This window comes from Symphalangus syndactylus, chromosome 18 (assembly GCF_028878055.3).
Source record: "Symphalangus syndactylus isolate Jambi chromosome 18, NHGRI_mSymSyn1-v2.1_pri, whole genome shotgun sequence".
In the NCBI taxonomy this organism is placed as follows: Eukaryota; Metazoa; Chordata; class Mammalia; order Primates; family Hylobatidae; genus Symphalangus; species Symphalangus syndactylus.
The window spans coordinates 45,584,749-45,604,104 of record NC_072440.2 but is presented as its reverse complement, the minus strand read 5'-3'; the positions used below and the strand labels follow the sequence as shown (position 1 = coordinate 45,604,104).

Sequence of the window (19,356 nt, the reverse complement as noted above, 5' to 3'; positions counted from 1 at the left end):
TAGAGCAAGACAAGCAGAGTAACTAATTAAAACTAAAAGAGAACAGACTGAGATTAGCTTCACCAAAAACCTCCTGGATAAAAGACTACATAGGAAAACAAAAAGTTTACGAAGTAATACTATAAAATGTCCTACGTAGGAATCAGAACTAGAACTAATATCCAGCCTTGCTAATACCTTGGATGGTATTAGAAAACCCCTTCAGGTGTGAAAGGGCCTAAATGGATATCTGTTCTAGGCCTACAAGAAGTAATAGTTGACTTTAAGGAGAGGTCAAGTATGCACGAGCTTCCCCTGGCACTTCTTACCTGGTCTACGCAGAAACAGTGCTTGTTTTGACACTATAACCACCACAACTTTCTAGAACTGAGCTTGGCATGTAATACATGCTCAGTAAATATTTGCTGAATGAATGAATTACAAAGAATAAACGAATAAAACAGTAAAATGTGGAAAGTTTTAGATAGTTTGGAAAGTAGAAGTAAGACTTTGATTCAGAAGGTAGTCTCGAAGAAATCAAAGGAGGGAAGCAGGATTACAGAACCAGAAGTCGGAACCATAACTGAGCAAGAGTTTGACTTGAAAGATCTCTAAATAAGAGAGTGTGAGAGAAAAAATGAATGATAAAAGCAATAGAAATAATTAGAGATTAAGTCCTATAAATGTCTTTGAGCAGAGAGCAAGGTATTCATGTTTTGTCAATATGGTATTTTAGGGCCGGGCGCAGTGGCTTTTGTCTGTAATCTCAGCACTTTGGGAGGCTGAGGGCAGATCATTTGAGGTCAGGAGTTCGAGACCAGCCTGGCCAACATGGCGAAACCTCGTCTCTACTAAACATACAAAAATTAGTGACGTGTGGTGGCTCATGCCTGTAATCCCAGCTACTCGGGAGGCTGAAGCAGGAGAATTACTTGAACCCATGAGGCAGAGGTTGCAGTGAGCCGAGATTGTACCACTGCATTCCAGCCTGGGCGACGGAGCAAGACTCTGTCTCAAAAAATAAATAAATAAAAAATAAAAAATGGTGTTTTACCAACACACTGTTAACCAAAACAAACAAACAAACAAACAAACCAACATGTGAAGACTTTAAATCATGCAAATAATAATGATACAAACAGCAGCAAATAACAGGTGGGAGAACTTCTCTTGTGCCAGGCGCTCGGTAAAGTGCTGTAGGTATAGAGTGCACTGGTTAGGCACAAGAGCTCAGACTGATTCCCACCTCCTGCTCCAAACGAACATGGTCAAATCATCATGTCTGGTGTTATCTGTGAGATAATAATAGCACCTACTCTCTAGGCATGAAGTTGCAAAGACTGAGACTGTGTAGGGGAGAGAAAAGGGAATAAGGACAAAATAGAAGAAGAAAATTTAGAGCTCCAATTTCACAAAAAGATAGGCATAATCACTGCAGCCTGGAGGGTGTGACAGGTAGTTGAGAACAAGGCATTCTTAAAATAGCAAAACAGAAATGGCCCACCAAACCACTGGGCTAGACTATCACTGTGTCATAATTTACCTTATACTTCTGCACTTAATTTTTTCCCTTTCATTTCATTATTTTCAAAATTTTCACTAATTTCCTATTTCTCTTTTCATGAATGTCTCCATCGCTGAATGATGAGTTCCCTGAAGATGAGGGCTGTGCTTAGATCTTTCATTCTCTGCCCATAGGACCATGCTAGACCCATAATTAATTGTGGCAAAATGATCAAGTGAACAGTAAGAAAACACCACATGAAAAGAAATTGATGTGAATGAGAATTTTAAGAATTTTTCAGGAAAAAGATATAAAAACACTTTCACAAAACAGAAAATTGGTAAGAGGAAACAATAATTTATATAAGTAATATATATTCAACACACATATATTCACACACAAACATATATTTGTGTGTGCAAACATATAGTTTGTCATTAAGATCCCCCAAAAGTGACTTTCACTGAGTGTAACTCCATTATTCATTGTTTCCTCACCCCATACCATTTCTTCTAAATAGATAATGAGCACAGGTTTATGCGCTTCCCTATTTTGAAGAAGTGAGAATTTTAACTTAAGACTGGGAAGGAGAGTGAAGAAGAGCCTTGGAACTATCTGAAAAGGAGTAGAGGAAGGGCATTAGCAGGCAGAACAGGGGCCATGCTGTTCTCCTGAATTAACCCCAGGATAAGGAGAACTACCTGGGCATGCCTCACTAAGAATTCATCACTGTCCTGGCTCTTAATCTCTATCTTTACCACCTATCTTCTTGAGGCCCTCCCCTGAATTCAGAATTTTTCTCTGATTGACAATGTGATTGAAGTCTGATTAACCTGTCTTCTGAGCAACCCTCCACTGGTGAATAAAAGCTTCATATCTTCACATATTGATCCTAAAACATTTAACTCTCTCCTCCCAGAAATTCTCAGTCAAGCAACTCCCTCTCAGACAACTTGATTTCAGTCAGTCATAATTCCCCCTAAATGCACATACACCTTATTTTGGGATGATCCCCTTCATATCTAGCATACACGTTAACTCCTAGGAAAGCTACACTTTATATGGGTTAGCCTAGCTTTTAATGTGTTCCTGGTTGAGACATAACCTAGTACCTAGCCTCAAAAAATATTTGAGGAAATGACTTAGTGAATGAGCTGTCAAGAAGTCAACTCCCTTAAGTGCTTGCCCCTGAGCATGTGACACAGGATACACAATTGGATTCTACTCAGAAAGTCCCCTCTTCCTTCAGACACTGTGTCAACTGGAAACACAGCTATTAAAGTTGAGGAGGTAAAAGAATCTATGCTTAGGCTAGAAATTTGCTCTTCAATACTAACACATGCCAAAAACTTATGTATCACTAGCCTGGAACGAATGTATCTGCTCTGATCCCTGAGGCTCTGCTGTTTACCTGCATCTCTTAACCTCATTACGGAATAGGTACCAACTAAAACATAACCACCAAATCCTACGGTATCCTCTCCACTGTAATTTCCATTTCAGCAATTGTCAGGGCACAGTTCTTTCAGCAAAATTAAACCTTGCTTGAGAACAGACTTATTCCCACCTTATATACCTCTAGTCCCCTAACTTAATCTTTCATTGTACTGAATTTTGATGGCACAGAGCCAACCTTACAAATTCCTTGGTTTTCACTTTTTTAAAAACTGTCCACATACAATTACTGTTTGTTTCATCCAAGGAAACATCATATGTAATAAATGCCTTATTAACCAACCAATAGTTTCTTATACCTAGAAGGTGTTCAATAAAAGCTTTGTGTCCAACCTAAAAATAAAATTCTTAGTAAAAGCCATATTTAAAACCCATATAACTCTCAAACCATACATTTTGATTCCATGGACTTTTACAATGTGTTCTTTGATTTTTAAATATCCATAAGTAATATTATTGTCACCAAGGAATAATCACCAGAAGCCACAAAGCAAAAAAGCATTTTTTTAATAAACCAGGCATCTGGAAATTTTAAATAGGAGAAAGATTATTTTGTTTCATTTGAATGTTCTGCTAGGTGCTTTATTTCTTTTTTGAATTAAATTAAACTAATTTCTAGACGTTAATTTATCAATAGTTTCTGAGCAACCATTGTATTTAAGGTTTTAAGCACATGGCATGGTTAATATGCCATACATTTATTTTTCTTAAAAGTACAATTATAATTTAAAATACTCACCCTAATAGAACACAGTCTTTTAAAAATTTTGCATAGAAAAATTATTACAAGAACATTCATGTTTTATAATTTTTGGAGTCAAAATGACAAAACCAAATGTCTTAAAGAAAAATCAGAATTTATTGATCATGGTTGTTTTATATATTAATGCTATAAAGCTAAAAGTGAATATGAAATTGACTGGCAGAAGCGAACCTGTCCTACACATAGCGAACTGAAAACAGACACCTGAAAAGATCAGCCAATACTTCATTAGATGAAAACAAAAAGGTACCAAACACTGTTAAAATGGCGTAAAGTTGGTGTTACAATTTCATCAAGCTAAAAATAGGTCACAGTTAGAATGACCTTAAGGGAAAATAAACAAAACAAAACAAAACAAAACAGGGTAAGGCCAATATCACAAAGTCATTAAAGAGATGGAAGATAACTCTCTTCTAAGTCATTAAACTCACCGATATGGTACTGAACTCCAGAGCACTTGGTATTTTCATGTGCCATTAGAGAATTTAGTGGGTTCACTGAATTGACTGATTTCTTTGTTAATCTATTTACATGGGTTAAGACCCTGACTAACATAAAACACAACCAAAAAATGCCAGACAGAGAGTGTAACGAAAGACTGAGTGATGTGTGCTTTGGGGTACAGCCTATCCGATAAATGTGCTTGGCTAGCAAAGAACCCATTGGCAAAGATTTATTATAGGAACAAATACATTCTAAAAAGATCTAATACAATAAACCGTGCAGTATAAACACAAACTACTCTAAAATACAAATCTTTTCCCCGAATAGTTGATCTTTCAATGATATTAAAATTATCTTCATATGTTTTATTCAAGATTTTTGAACAAGTAAAACCAATGAGCTGTATAAATTGCCAATAATAGTATAATTCTTTGATTCATTAAAAAAAAAAAAAAACCCAAAGTTTGTTACTTAGAACTCTTCAACAATTTTTAAAACATATACAAAGAGAAGGAAATATTTCTAGGAAATATATTTTCAAGATAAAAATGCACCACCTGCTAAAATAAGTTATCATTATGTTTGAATTACACATAATACATTATTACTAAATTAATAAAAGTTAAGGGCAGACATAGAAATGATTTGAAATGTTATACCTCCAAGTTCTTTTACATTCAAGATGGCATTCTGGAATGGCACTGCTTTAATACTAAAACCTAAAATTAGAAAACAAAAACATAAAAAAAGAATTAGCAACTTAACTTTTAAATTAAAATACTTAGGATGCTCAAATCTTCTCTTTTTAGGCTGGTTAAGATTTACTTTTTGTAGCTGATATTTGTACTAGAAACACATAATTTCCAAGGTAAACTGATAACTGAATATTATCTTCTGCCATTATCAAAACATAGTTGTGGCTGGGCACAGTGGCTCACACCTGTAATCCCAACATTTTGGGAAGCCAAGGCGGGCAGATCACGAGGTCAAGAGATCAAGACCATCCTGGGCAACATAGTGAAACCCCGTTTCTACTAAAAATACAAAAATTTGGTCGGTGTGGTGGCACACGCCTGTAATCCCAGCTACTCAGGAGTCTGAGGCAGGAGAATCACTTGAACCTGGGAGGCAGAGGTTGCAGTGAGCTAAGATCGGGCCACTGCACTCCAGCCTGGTGACACACCGAGACTCCATCTCAAAAACAAATAAACAAACAAACCAGCAAAAAACATAGTCGTGTATTATGGCAATAGATAACACTATCCCCTTTACTTCAAAATATGCCTTATTCTTTAATTTAATATGTAATGTCACTCTGCAACTTTTATCAGATATAAGAAAGACATTTGAAAGTATAGAGAAATTCCAAAGAAAATATTAAATCTATGAGGACCTCTGCATCTAACTTTAATTCTTAAAGTTAATGTCTTATAATTCTTTCTCACATATAACTCAGCAACCCTAGAAATCAAGGTACTTAAATTATAACATTTCATATTAGAATTACATAGTATTTATGTTAGTGTCTTCTTTAAAGGACATGGTTAATATGTCATATATCTATTTTTCTTAAAAGTACAATGATAATTATCCACTTATGCACAGGCAATCATTTTATAATACATGTAATACAAGGTTTGTATTATAAGAAAATATTCAGAGTATACAGTTCTATGATTATCTATATATTTACGACTTAACTATTACCATTCAAGACAATAAATTCAACTGTGACATATGCAAGTGTGTATATACCCATACACACACACACACACACACACACACACACACACACACGCAAATATATACACAGATTCTTTCTGAAAGGATCCACAAGAAACCAGAGCTAATAATGACCCTCAGGAAAACTGGGAATCTGGAAATTTTAAATAGGAGGAAGATTCTTTAGTTTCATTTGAATGTTTTGCCATGTACTTACATTTCTTTTTTGAATTAAAAGCCGTATGAATTTCTAGAAGTTAATTTATCAATAGTTTCTGAGCAACCATCCTACTTAAGGTTTTAAGCATTATTTAATACGTATAATTTTAAGATTAAAAAACAGTTTCTTTTTCAAGAATTTATCAACAAAGAAGACAAATTATGAGTCTTTCATTTGAGGTAAGTTATGAAAAAATATATAAAGTATTATATGGATAAAAACAATTCTTTCAAATGGCTTTATTTTGTTTTATAAAGAAGGAAATCATTACACACCTTCTTAGTTTAGCCTATCTTTTGCACTTCTTTGCTGCATGTTATCCCAGTACTTTAATAATCTGTACATTACCTTCCACCTAAAGCAGTACCTAGTACATAATGTTTGAAGAACTGACTTTGGAGTCAGACAGAACTAGGTTGAAATTCTAGCTCTGTCCCTTATTAGCTCTGTGAATGTGGGCAACCTACTAGCCTTGCTCGGCTTTCTCATCTATAAAACAGGGATGATAATATCTACTTCACAGGGTTGTCATAAGGATAAGATAATATATGTGTTGTGTTTATCACAGTGCCTGGTGCACCATAAGCATATAATATATGATTGCTGGCATTATGTTTCCATTGATGCTTTTTTTGTTGATGATTTAATCATTAGGTGTACATGTTTTCTGCCTGCCTGAATATAATCACAAACTTGATTCTGGGTGCTCACTTATTAAGCTAAGTATGTAGCTGGAGATGTAAAAGTTACCACTGAATGAAAAGTACTTTTGTTGGAGTGATGAAGTTGTCAACAGCTGAAGTCTGCTGCACAGAAAGTACAGAAAATGTTCATTGGGCCCTCTAACAATTTTCTAAAACCTACCCCTTCCTTTGTGGGCTTAATGCAGATTGACACAGTCAGCACAGCATTATGGTTAATGGTGCAAGAAGTCACTGAATCTTAGTAAATGAGCAGGAGGAAAGAGGAGGCAGTCCCATGTGGCTGAAACACTGGCATGTACCTGAGCCTGCAGGAAAGCCTCTCCAGGTGTCTGGCCTCTGGGAAATTAAGGAAAGTCAGTGCCAATCATAATATTCCTGCTGGCACAGAAATTCACCTGCAGGAGAGTTGGATGCCTGAATGTATCTACCTACCTCACACGGGTGTTATATGGATTAAAAGGCAATGATTGTGAAATCCTGAAAATGAAAAGCTCTCTGCAAATATTAAGCAGTCTATTAGTGGTTATGCTCAGGACAACCCAAGAGTAGATTTTCTAGAGAAGTAAGACAGGCACAGGCCTCAACTTTGAAAAGGAAATGGTCATGGAGCGCATCACCAATGTCTAATCTGCTTTGATTCTTAAAAGCTGACAATAAGCAGGCTCTCAAAGGGAAGTAATATCCTTCCAGAAATTGTTGCACTTACGTGCAAAATACAACTTTTGAAATTTATTAACCCAACAGGCAGATTATGTCACTGTTATTGTCTTTAAATTCTTGCGAAGTCTTCATAATAAGTTGACTAAAACGTCTTCAGAAGTTCACACTAAGCAAAGTATCCTAGCAATGTTATTTTATTATTATTATTATTATTTTTGAGATGGAGTCTCTCTCTGTCACCTAGGCTGGAGTGCAGTGGCGTGATCTCGGCTCACTGCAACCTCCGTCTCCCGGGTTCACGCCATTCTCCTGCCTCAGCCTCCTGAGTAGCCGGGACTACAGGCACCCGCCACCACGCCTGGCTAATTTTTTGTATTTTTAGGAGAGACAGGGTTTCACCATGTTAGTCAGCATGGTCTCGATCTCCTGACCTCATGATCTACCCGCCTCGGCCTCTCAAAGTGCTGGGATTACAGGCACGAGCCACCACGCCCAGCCCCCAGCAATGTTATTTATAGGCATATAAATGTCCTGACAAAATAGTCATAAATGTTTTCTCCAAATAGAACTTGTGTGGTTAGATTTATACTGCAAAGGTATACACAGTCATCCATGTTGCTGCCTCCATATTATTTTTACGGTTTAGCTTCAGTAATTAATGTTCAAAAGACAAAGTCTAGATAGACTGATTAGTCCAGAAAATAAGAAAATGTACTATTTACAGAAGAGAAACAATGTTTTTTCTATTTTAGTCATTCTAAACGTTTGAAAGGATTAAATGGAACTAAAAATCTAAAGTCATACTTTCAGTTCACCAGAAGGACAATCAAGAAGGGAAATTATTAGACTATTTTTTTTCCCTTTACATCAGGTCAGATGAGGCCAAGGGGGAGAATTAATATAATATTTAGAAGGGATACCAAAGGTCAAACCATCAAAATACCTTTCTCAAAGGGTTGCTTTGAGGAATAAAAGCTACTAGACAGCATTTGCTCTAGAGAAAGAAAGTCTGGGTTCAAACTCTTCCTCTTCCATTTATTAACTGTTTGACTTTGAGCAAACTACTTTGTCAGGGAAGCATTCTCTGGTGTCCTCGAACTAGACTGATTTTTCTGAGTCCATGTTTTTCCAGTATTCAGTACCCCTCCTAGGTGATTTTCACAGTTGTAACTACATATCGGTTGATTTGTTTTATATTTGTTCTCTGGCTAGACTGCAAGGATCCATAATGAAGAAACAAGCTACAGTGTATTCTGTAGGTCAGTGCTTGGCATACAATAGGATCTCAATATGCTAAGTATTAATATCTATTTCCTAATTTAGCTGCTATAACAATCCTCAAGTTAATATCAGTACTACTGTCCCAAGAAGAAAGTGAAGCTTACAGGCATTAAGTGCTTTGCCAAAAGTACTAAGTGCTGGCCAGGTGCGGTGGCTCATGCCTGTAATCCCAGCACTTTGGGAGGCCAAGGCGGGTGGATCACAAGGTCAGGAGTTTGAGACCAGCCTGGCCAAGATGGTGAAACCCCGTCTCTACTAAAAATACAAAAATTAGCTGGGCGCGGTGGCAGATGCCGGTAATCTCAGCTACTTGGGAGGCTGAGGCAGGAGAATTGCTTGAACCCAGGAGGCAGAGGTTACAGTGAGCCAAGATCAGGCTACTGCACTTTAGCTTGGGCGACAGAGCAAGACTCTGTCTCAAAAAAAAGTGCTAAGTGCTATATTCGAAACTTAAAATCAGGTCTCATCACCAGAGCCCTACACTACACTGTAGTGTCTCCTCCATATACCAACAAACTGAGGGATTCACACCATTTTGTCCAATTTTGAGCCTAAATACTGGTGAAGTCAACTGACCAAAATACACATGTGCCTAATAAACCCACTAATTTACTGTCCTCCCTGTTTATAAATAACCCAACACCTAATAAACCCACTAATTTACTGTCCTCCTGTTTATAAATAACCCAACACAAGAAACCCAAATAAGGGTTTTCAGGTCTATATGACATTGCTTTCTTATTAATGAAATAAAAATACTAGCATGAGTTTAGAATGTACATTTTATAGAAATAATTAATAAAATCAGGAACTTAGGAGGGGAGGGAAAATGTTCAACTGACTCATCCATGACAGTGTAACTACTCTCTTGCTTCTTCAAACAGGAAGTTTCCTCTGATGCTATCTTCAGGGTGTCAGTGTGCTAACGTGACAAGGGACTATCCTAGGAGGCCGAACCACAGCTCTTAGACTCACCAGCCAAATTTTTGTCTTGCCTTGGCCTTGAATTCCTCATGTGCAAAATGAGGACTAAATTAGCTCTTTGAGATTTCCTCTAAAATTAGGATTCCATTATTTACATTAAACAAGGAGGAGGAAATAAAAGTAACCACTGAGTCAATCATCAATGGCCTGTAGTATTTGGCTGAAGGCTTCACGGGTAAGTCTCCCCAGGCTCCATTCAAACAATTTGATGGCTAAAGCCTAAGTTACGCAGTCATTTTTTCCTGGCCTATCTAAGCTACATTAGTAAGACTGAAACCTCCCCTAAGATTTAACCCCACAAATTTTTAATAAATATACGACTTAGTAACTCTTCGGGGAAATAATTGTTTGCATAGCCTTTCAGTCTTTGTTTTGCAATCCTTAAATCCAACAAAACCTGTGAGACAAGAAAGATGAATTTGAAGTTTTTCATGCACTGAAAGCATTCCTGGAATCGTAACAAAATTAGTTTTGGGAGGAAGGTTAGTCTATTTTTATTTGCTGTGTGGAACACACAAGTATTTCACTTGGACCTACAGACTGAACCCTCCTCCCCTTCCCTCAAGTCTGAGTGCACGCACACAGATACTTGTGTGCTTCTGAAATTCCTGGGTCACTCTAAGAATTGCTGAAGGGAAAGACATTCTACAGATCTGGTGGCTTTGACCTGGACCAAGGGCATGATTTATGCCATAGCGGTTTTGTGATGTTTGGACAACAGACTAACGAAATTCTTCTAACTAGGATTTCAACATCATAAAAGGAAATTTAATCTACTGGCATTTATAAAACACAATCCTTTAAAAGATATCAAAATATGACTTTCTAACTTGTTTCTCTTGTTGGCTTAACACATTTGAAGCTAATACTGCAGGTATTTAAATGTCTTCTTCAAATTTTCATGAACATTTTCAATCTTTTTCAAATATGGTATATATCCCTAGAAGATGTTTTCAACCTTTTTCAATTCAAAGTGTTCAGTTTTCTCTAGGTTATTCTCCATGTAGCATCAATATATTCTCCTAAGCCTTTAGATTCCATTCCTCTGCTTCAAAAAAATAGTGAACATTTATGTAATCTACAGTTTAACAACCCCTCTTATCAACAAATTCCTCATACATATACAGTAAAGGAATTCAGTCTGGATAGAGTTCACTTTTATTTCTAGACTAAGGTGCAAATTACTCAAATTTTCTCTCCTCACCAACAGGTCCTGCTCTCTGGAGGATTTCTTGGCTCTTTGAGTTTTGACAATTTAAGTATCTTTTAAAAATTATGTCAGAGGTGAAAAATTGCTGAAGTTAATAAACCAATAAAGTTTGAATTCTCTTTCTGAAGAAAAGGCACACATTCTCGCCTTGCTGAAATTAAACGAACACATCCTTCTCATATGTTTTCATTTTAAGAAACCAACTCTGAAGGTAGATTCTCTTTTTGAATGTCATTTTTAATTGGCTTTATATTTTCAAGACATTATAGAGAAATAATTTAAAAGAATAAAAGTTTTACTCATAATTCAATCACATCAATAAAGTACACTGTTACTCTTATCGTTTTTCTCTAGTTTTTTTTATTCAAATGCATAGTTTTCCATGGTTTAATTTCAAAAATAAATGTAAATCTAATTTTTAATTTTTAAATAGAAGACTGTATATATTCTCCTAATCTATAATCATTTTGATCAAGTTACCATAACGTAATTAACAAACTCCCTTGTTGTATGGCATTTAAACTACCTTAAAGTTTTAGTTACAATACAAAACGTTGCAAGGAATTGCTTTACGCATATAGTTTCCCTTAAATTACTTACTTAAAGTAAATTGCCAGTGGCATAATTACTAGGTCTGTGAACATTTTCATAACTTTTGATTTATATGAACAACTGCTTTCCAAGAAAAATGCTTTTCAAAAAAAGGGATATCATAACAGTCATAATGTAACAATCATAATGTCACCTGTAATACATGTGCACACCAATGCCACTACAATCTTACCAGCACTGACTCGTCTCATAAAGAAACAGATTTTGGTAAATTTAAGTATAAAACTAATGTTTACTTATTTATTCTCTAGTAAAGTTAAACTTCCGGTAAAGTTGAACTTTTCCATTAATTTGTTTGCCATTTATACTTTTTATGAATTATCTCTTTACAGACTTGGCATAGTTTATCTATTAGATTCTAGATGTTATTTGTAAGTGTGGTTGAATTCTTTAAGAGGGCCAGCCATATGCTTATCTGTAATATCTGATGCAAATATTTCCAACAGTATTTTTTTATATTTATCTTAATTTTAGCTTTCCAATGGTTTTAAATTTTTATATAGTTAAGTTCCTTGATCCTTCCCTTGTGAATGATTCACTGGAGGCCTAGTCCAGCTATTCTGCCATCTTCCTCACTGAATGTCTACATACACATGTGGATTTCTGACTTCCCCAATTCTTTTCCAAGTTACCTTTATTACTATTGGAATTCACAGTTTATTTCAGTACCCTCCTTCCACCCCCTTTGTTCTTCTTTACTTACACACACACACACACACACACACACACACACAGATACGCACCTGCTATGAACAACCAAAAGAACCCTGGACCCGGGCAGTAAGTTTGAAGATGTCAGCAATGCCTATCTCAAACTCCAGCACTGAACAGTTGTGGATCCCCTGATAACTAAAGTCAGCCTGTGGGACCTCCTCTGCTGCCTATTTGCCAACCCTTCTCTACCATCGGTAACTTGTTTCTCCAACATCTTGCCCTCCTTCTTTCACTATAACGAACACACAGGCCCAAACAACAAGCATCTACCCGTTTTCTCCTACATCATTACTTCCTGCCTCCCATGGTCAACTCAGCCTCAGCTTTATCATTACAGGGCCCTCTCAGCGAATCATACGGAACCTCATCTTTGTGAAGAAGTCTTCTCCATGCTCCAGCATTTCCCTGCACATTCTTTCTTCCTCCATACACTAGCAAACAGAGCTTTTCCTTCTCTTGTCAGCGCCTCTCAGCACCAACTTTGCTTCCTTCTACGCTTTTAGAACACTTCATCATAGCCACTTGTGAATAACGTCCTACCTGAGTTACGATGTTTACTTATATATAGACCTCTGCATTCCCACCTACCAATTTTCAGGGAGTTTGTTCATTTATCTGAATGAACTCAATATTTGGCTAACAGTTGTCCACCACACCCTATCTGCTTCTATTCTTATGGGCAACATTCTTAAAACTAATAGCCAGAGCTATCCTCTAAGTTTCTGATAATTTTTCAGATCTCTAAAACTATCAGCTCTAATTCATATCAACCATCTCCAGTTTATAGCAAAGGGTTGTCGATTCAATTAAATTTTCTACTTTAACAATCATGCCATCGGCAAGTACGTTTTTATTTATTCTTTCACAAAATGAAAGCATTTTATTTATTTTTCTTGCCTGATTTACTGGCTAGAATCTCTACCACAACGTTGAATAGATGTGGTGAGAACAGACATCCATGTCTTATTCCTGATCTGATCAGGAAACAGTTCAGTCTTTCTCCATTAACTCTGACAACAGCTGTAGGGTTTTCACAGATGCCCTTTAACAGTTGAGGTAATTCCTTTCTATTCCTATTTTGTTAAGAGTTTTTGTCAAAAATTGATGCTGAGTTTTTTTTTGTTTTTGTTTTTTGCATATCTTCACAGGATCATAGTTTCATCTTTTGGTTTATTGATATTGTGAACTAAACTGATTGATTTTTGAATGTGCAACTAACTCTGCATTCCTAGAATAAATGTCACATGGTCATGACATATTATCCTATTGAAATATTATTGTTGAATTTGATTTGGTATATTTTTGCTTATAATTTTTGTATCTGTGTCCATGAGGGCTATTGGTATGCAGTTTTGTCTTTTTGGTAATGTCTCTGTGTGGTTTGGGTATCAGCTTCATGCTGGTCTTAGGACTTGGGGCATTTTTCCCTCCTCTTCAATTTTCTGGAAGAGACTGTAAAGAATTGGCAGTATTTCTTCCTTAAAATGTTTGGTAGGATTCACTAGTGAAACCAACTAGACTTAAAAAAAGAAAGAAAAGGTATCAATTTCTTCAACTGATATAGGTCTATCCAGGTTTTCTACTTCTTCTTGAGTGAGATTTGATGGTTTGTCCTTCAAGGAAATTGTCTATTTTCTCTAAGTTGTCAGATTTATTGGCATAAGGTTGTTCATGATATTCCCTTATTAACCTCTTACTATTTATAGAATCTATATTGATGTCACCTTTCTTATTACTGATATTGGTTGTGTCTTTTTTATTTTTTCTGATCAGTTTGGCTAGAGTTTTATCAATTTTACTGACTTTCTCAAAGAACTAGCTTTTGGTTTTACTAATTTTCCCTATGGCTCTTCTATTTCATTGATTTCCACTTTGATCTTTATTTTCTTCTGCTTATTTGGGTTTAATCCATTTTTCTTCTAGTTCCCTAAGATGGAAGCTGAGGTCATTGATTCGAGGCCCTTCTTTTCTGAATAGACATTTAGTGGTATAAACTTTCCTTAAAGTCCCGTTTTATAGGCACCACAAATTCTAATATGTTGCATTGTCATTCAGTGCAAAATCCTTTATAATTTCTCTTTTGCTACCTTCTTTGATTCATGGGTCATTTAGAAGTAAGTGAGTTTCTAAATACTTGAGATTTTTTTTTTCTTCTTGTTATTGATTTGTAATGCAATTCTATCACGGTCTGAGAACATATTGGATATAACTTGAAGCCACTTAAACTTATTTAGATTTGCTTTTATAAACCAGGTTATGGCCTAATTTGGCAAATATTCTATGTGTACTTGAAAAGAATGTCTTCTGTTTTTGGGTGGAGTATTTTATAACATGTTAATCAGTTAGCTGTTAGTGTTGTTGAAGTCTGCTATGTACTGGCTGATTTTCTTCCCACATGATCTATAAAGTATTGAGAGAAACTGAAGTCGCTGATTGTAATTGTGGGTTTGTCCATTTTTTTTTGCGGTTCTGTCATTTTTTTTGTTTCATATATTTTTAAGCTCTGTTAGGTACATAAATGTGTAGAATTATTACAGTCTCCTGAATAAATGATCCCTTCATCATTATGAACTTCTTTATCCTCAGCCTTATTCATTGCTCTGAAATCTACATTGTCTAATATTAACATAGCTACCCCAACATTCTTTTGACTAGTGTTAGCATGATGTATCTTTTTCCACCTTTTTATATTTAACTTATTTGTGTCTTTATACTTAAAGTTTGAGTCTTAAAGTCAGTATTTGGTTGGGTCTTGGTTTTTTAAAAAAATCTATTATATCAACCTCTGTCTCTTAATTAAGGAGTCTAGGTCATTTATATTTAATATTATTATTGATGTTTAGGTTTGACTATATCACCTTTCTACTTGTTTTCTATTTGTTTCAACTATTCTTGTTCCCCTTTTCTTCTTTTTCTGCCTTCTTTTGGATTATTTTCGATAATTCTATTTCATCTCATTTGTTGCTTTATTGGCGCTCATTCTTTGTTTTGCTATTTTAGTGGTTACTTTAGGGTTTATAGTACATCTTTAATCAGTCTACCTTCAAGTGTTATTATACGACTTCACTTACAGTACAAGAATTTTCCAATAGTGTACTTCCCTTTTTCCCCATGACCTTTATGCTATTGTTCTCAGGCATTTTACTTTTACATATGTTGTTAACCCCATAATATGTGGTTATTATTGTTGTTTAAAGACATACCTCTTAAAGATATTTAAATAATAAGAAGTAAATCTTATATAATTATCCACATAATTTGCATTTCTGGCAGTCCTTATTATTTTATATAGATCCAGATTTCCCTCTGGTATCATTTTTTCTGACTCAAGGACTTCCTTTAACATTTCTTACAATGCTTTTCTGCTAGTGATAAATTCCTTCAGATTTTGTATATCTGAAAAAGTCTAGTCTTTATTTTTACTTTCTTTTAAAAAGAGACTTTTGCTGGATATTAGTTGACAGTTTTTTCCCTTTCAGATGCTGCTCCAATGTCTTCTTACTTGCATTTTTCCAGTGAAAAAATGTGATGCCATCCTTATTTTTATTCTTACTCATGTAACATCTTTTATCTGCTTTTAAGGTATTTTCTTTGTACTACTTTGTTCTCAAGAGAAAAAAAAAAAACCAAAAGGATGTGTGTTTATATGTATATTTATATGTATGTATAGGTGCATGTATAGATATAAATATATATCTTTGTTTATATATATATATATGTAGAGACAGAGAAATACTTTAAGAAATTGGTTCACACAATTACAGTTGCCATAAACCCAAAATCTACAGTTTGGGCTGGCAGGCTGGAGACCCGGGAAAGAATCAATACACAGTTCAAGTCCAAAGGCCATTTACTGAAGAATTCCCTCTTGTTCCAGGGAGGCAAGTCTTTTATTCTATTCAGGCCTTCAACTGGCTGGATGAGGCCAAACCACATTATGGAGGACAATCTGTCAAAATCTACAGATTTAAGTATTAAGTTCATCCCAAACTACCCTTACAGAAATATCCAGACTAATGTTTGACTACATATTTGGGCACTGGGACCCAGCCAGTTACATACAAAATTAAACATCATATTCTTTATCACCGATTTTGAACAATTTTATTATGATGTGCCTTGGTATAGTTATATTCACGTTTCTTTCTCTCTCTCTCTCTCTCTTTCCCGCCCCCCCCCCCCCCCCCACCACCAAGAGATGGAGTCTCTCTCACTGTCACCCAGGTTGGAGTAAAGGAGTGTGATCACAGCTCATTGCAGCCTCAAACTCCTGGGCTCAAGCAATCCTCCTACTTCTGCCTCACAAGTAGCTGGGACTACAGGCGTGCACCAACACATGCAGCTAAATTATTTATTTATTTATTTATTTGTAGAGATGGGGGTCTTACTATGTTGCCCAAGCTGGTGTCAAATTCCCGTCCTCAAGTGATCCTTCCGCCTCAGCTTCTCAAAGTATTGGGATTACAAGTGTGAGCTGCTGTGCCCAGCCTGGCTCATGTTCCTTTTGTTTGGGGTTTAATGAGCTTCTTGGATCTGTAGGTGTAGAGTTTTCTTCATGTTTGACAGTGTTTCAGCCATTATTTCTTCAAATATTTTTCTGTCCCTTTCCACTCACCTTCATGGACTCAAATTACCCTAGCTTAGGTTTAAAGTCGTCTCATAGCTCGCTGGACGCTCTTTGCATTTTTTTCTCTCTCAGATTGTCTCTATGAAAAGATACAATAGAGTGATTATAACAGTTTTAATGTCCCCTTTTGCTACTTCTAATATTTACATCAGTTCTGGGTCAGTTCCAATTCGACGATTATTATCATTATGAATCATGATTTCTGGCGTCTTCCCATGCCTGATAATCTTTGACTGACTGTCGGACATTGTGAATTTTACCTTGTTGAGTGATGAATATTTTTTCTTTAAATCTTGTACAGCTTTGTGCTGAGATGCATTAACATTATCAGACAACCATCTGAGGTTTTGGGACTTGCTAATATTATCTGTCATGTGAGTCCAGAGTGGTACTCCACTTACGGCTGACCTTGCCAAGTACTCTACCCAGTTCCTCATGAGTTATAAGTTTTTCAGTCCATCTGGTGATTACAGGCCTGTGTGAACACCAACCACTGTTCCCTCTAGTCCTTTAAGATGGTTCTTGCCCTGGCCTTGGGAAGTTTCCTCACATGCATGCATTGAATATTTTGCTGGATACTCAAGGGATACTCTGAAAATCTTTAGTGTTCTCTCTCTGTACAACTCTTTTCTCTGGTACGCTATTCTATGAACGTTAGCCATCTTGGTCTCCCCTTGCTCTCAGCTTCATCTCCTCAACGCAGGGAGTTCACTGAGCTCCACCTCAGCTCCCTCTGGAACTGTGCCACAGCCTGGAAACTCTCAAGGCATTAAGCTGGGACAATCACAGAGCACATCTCATTTGTTTCTCATTTCTCAGGGATAATTGCGTTTGCTGGCTTGAAAATTGTTGCTTTGTATATTTCATGAGCTGGTTGTTGTTGTTCTTCTTCTTTTAGATGGGACAGTAAACCAGTTCCAGTTATTCCATGTTACCAGAACTAGAAGTCCTCACTCATTCTTGTGCTCACTGCCCTTTCTTGAGCATATTCAGTCTTGCCTTTTCCCCTGATGACCACCCTAAACCTCTGACTATGAGACCTTTTCTTATAGAAACAAATTCTCTTAGCACTATTTTCTTTTTTTCTGTCCACCTTCTTGAAAGAACTGTCTATATTCCAAAGAGTTAAGGAGTGAAAATGATGGTCTACCCCTCAATTCCTTTGCTTGCTCTTCATCTGCTCAATTCTCAGGTTGGTTTCCAACTCAATACTCTACTGAAACTGTTTCTACCATTAGTTATTAATTACCACATTGTCACCATATACAATGGCCTTTCTTAGACTTTAGACTTATATTTATCTTATTTGACTGGTTCTTTTGATTTCTTGCCCATATTTGACTTAAAGGATATTATATAGAACTGTCTGACCTATATTCCTTATCAAAAGCAGATGCTGTAATGTAAGCTCCAAAGAGCCGGGTTGTTTGTATATTTTGTTAACTGATATATCCTCAGTCTTTAAATCAGTGGCAGTCACATAACAGACATCCAATGAATGTGGAATGAATTAACAAAATATAATTGGTGCTTAGTACCCTTCTTCCCGCTTTCTATCCATTACCCCTGGACAATCTCATCCAAATCTATGACTGAGTTGTCTCTCAAATCTCTCTCTCTATCTCCAAAATCTCTCTAGTCTTCTTGTCTTTTAGCATTTGGATCATTGTTAGATGTCTTGTCAAACCTCAAAATTAGCATGCCCCAAACTAAACTCATTATTTTTATCTTAAAACTCTCTGTCATATTCTCCCTACTTTTTTTAATAATTCACCAAAACATAAAGCTATAAACTTGACTCATATTTGATTGTTTTATCTTCCTTTCGTCTTGAATACCCAGCATAACTGTCACTTTTACAGTAGCAGTAACATCCCCACAAGTATTGTCCCTGCTGGATCAACTCTACATCCAACAGGTCTCCACCAACAGCTTCTCTACTCTCTAGCCTTAGATCCCAACATCCTCTAAATTTCTGCATGCTGTGCCTTAACCCAGTAAGACCACTAATCTTTCTCTGAATATATCTATGCTTTCTATCCCTAACTCTCCTCACTCCATTCCTCCCTGCTTAGATCTCACCCATTATATGAGACCCTACTCAAATGTAACCTTAACTATGAGCTTTATTTGACCCTCCAGATTAGAAATGATCACTCTCCTCTTTTAACTTTCATATTTACACCATTAATATAACACATATCACATTCTGTCTTAGCACAGAGCCTGGCATATATTAAATAAGCAATATATGTGAACTGTTTTTATCAATACACAACTTATCTTCCTAACCTGGGTGTAAACTTCTTGATGGCAGCTTCCTCCAAAGAGGCCTCCAAAAAGGCATTATGCCATTTTCAGAACAATGACAATTCAAAGAATCTTGATATCTAAAAAATTAGCCAACCTAATAACTAATTCATCAGAAAATAGACTAGCGCACGATTCTGGTAAAATGTGTTATTAAAAAATTTCGT

At 36.1% G+C, this 19,356-nt stretch overlaps 1 protein-coding gene across 3 annotated transcripts in view; it reads right to left on the bottom strand.

The window, feature by feature from the left end:
- ARL15 (ADP ribosylation factor like GTPase 15) overlaps positions 1-19,356 on the bottom strand; it is a 430,737-nt gene that overhangs the window by 275,375 nt on the left and 136,006 nt on the right. For all 3 annotated transcript variants that reach the window (XM_055253826.2, XM_055253824.2, XM_055253825.2), the window contains one exon: positions 4,805-4,864. In XM_055253826.2, coding sequence (XP_055109801.1) covers positions 4,805-4,864 — 60 coding nt within the window. The remainder of the gene's footprint in view (positions 1-4,804; positions 4,865-19,356) is intronic.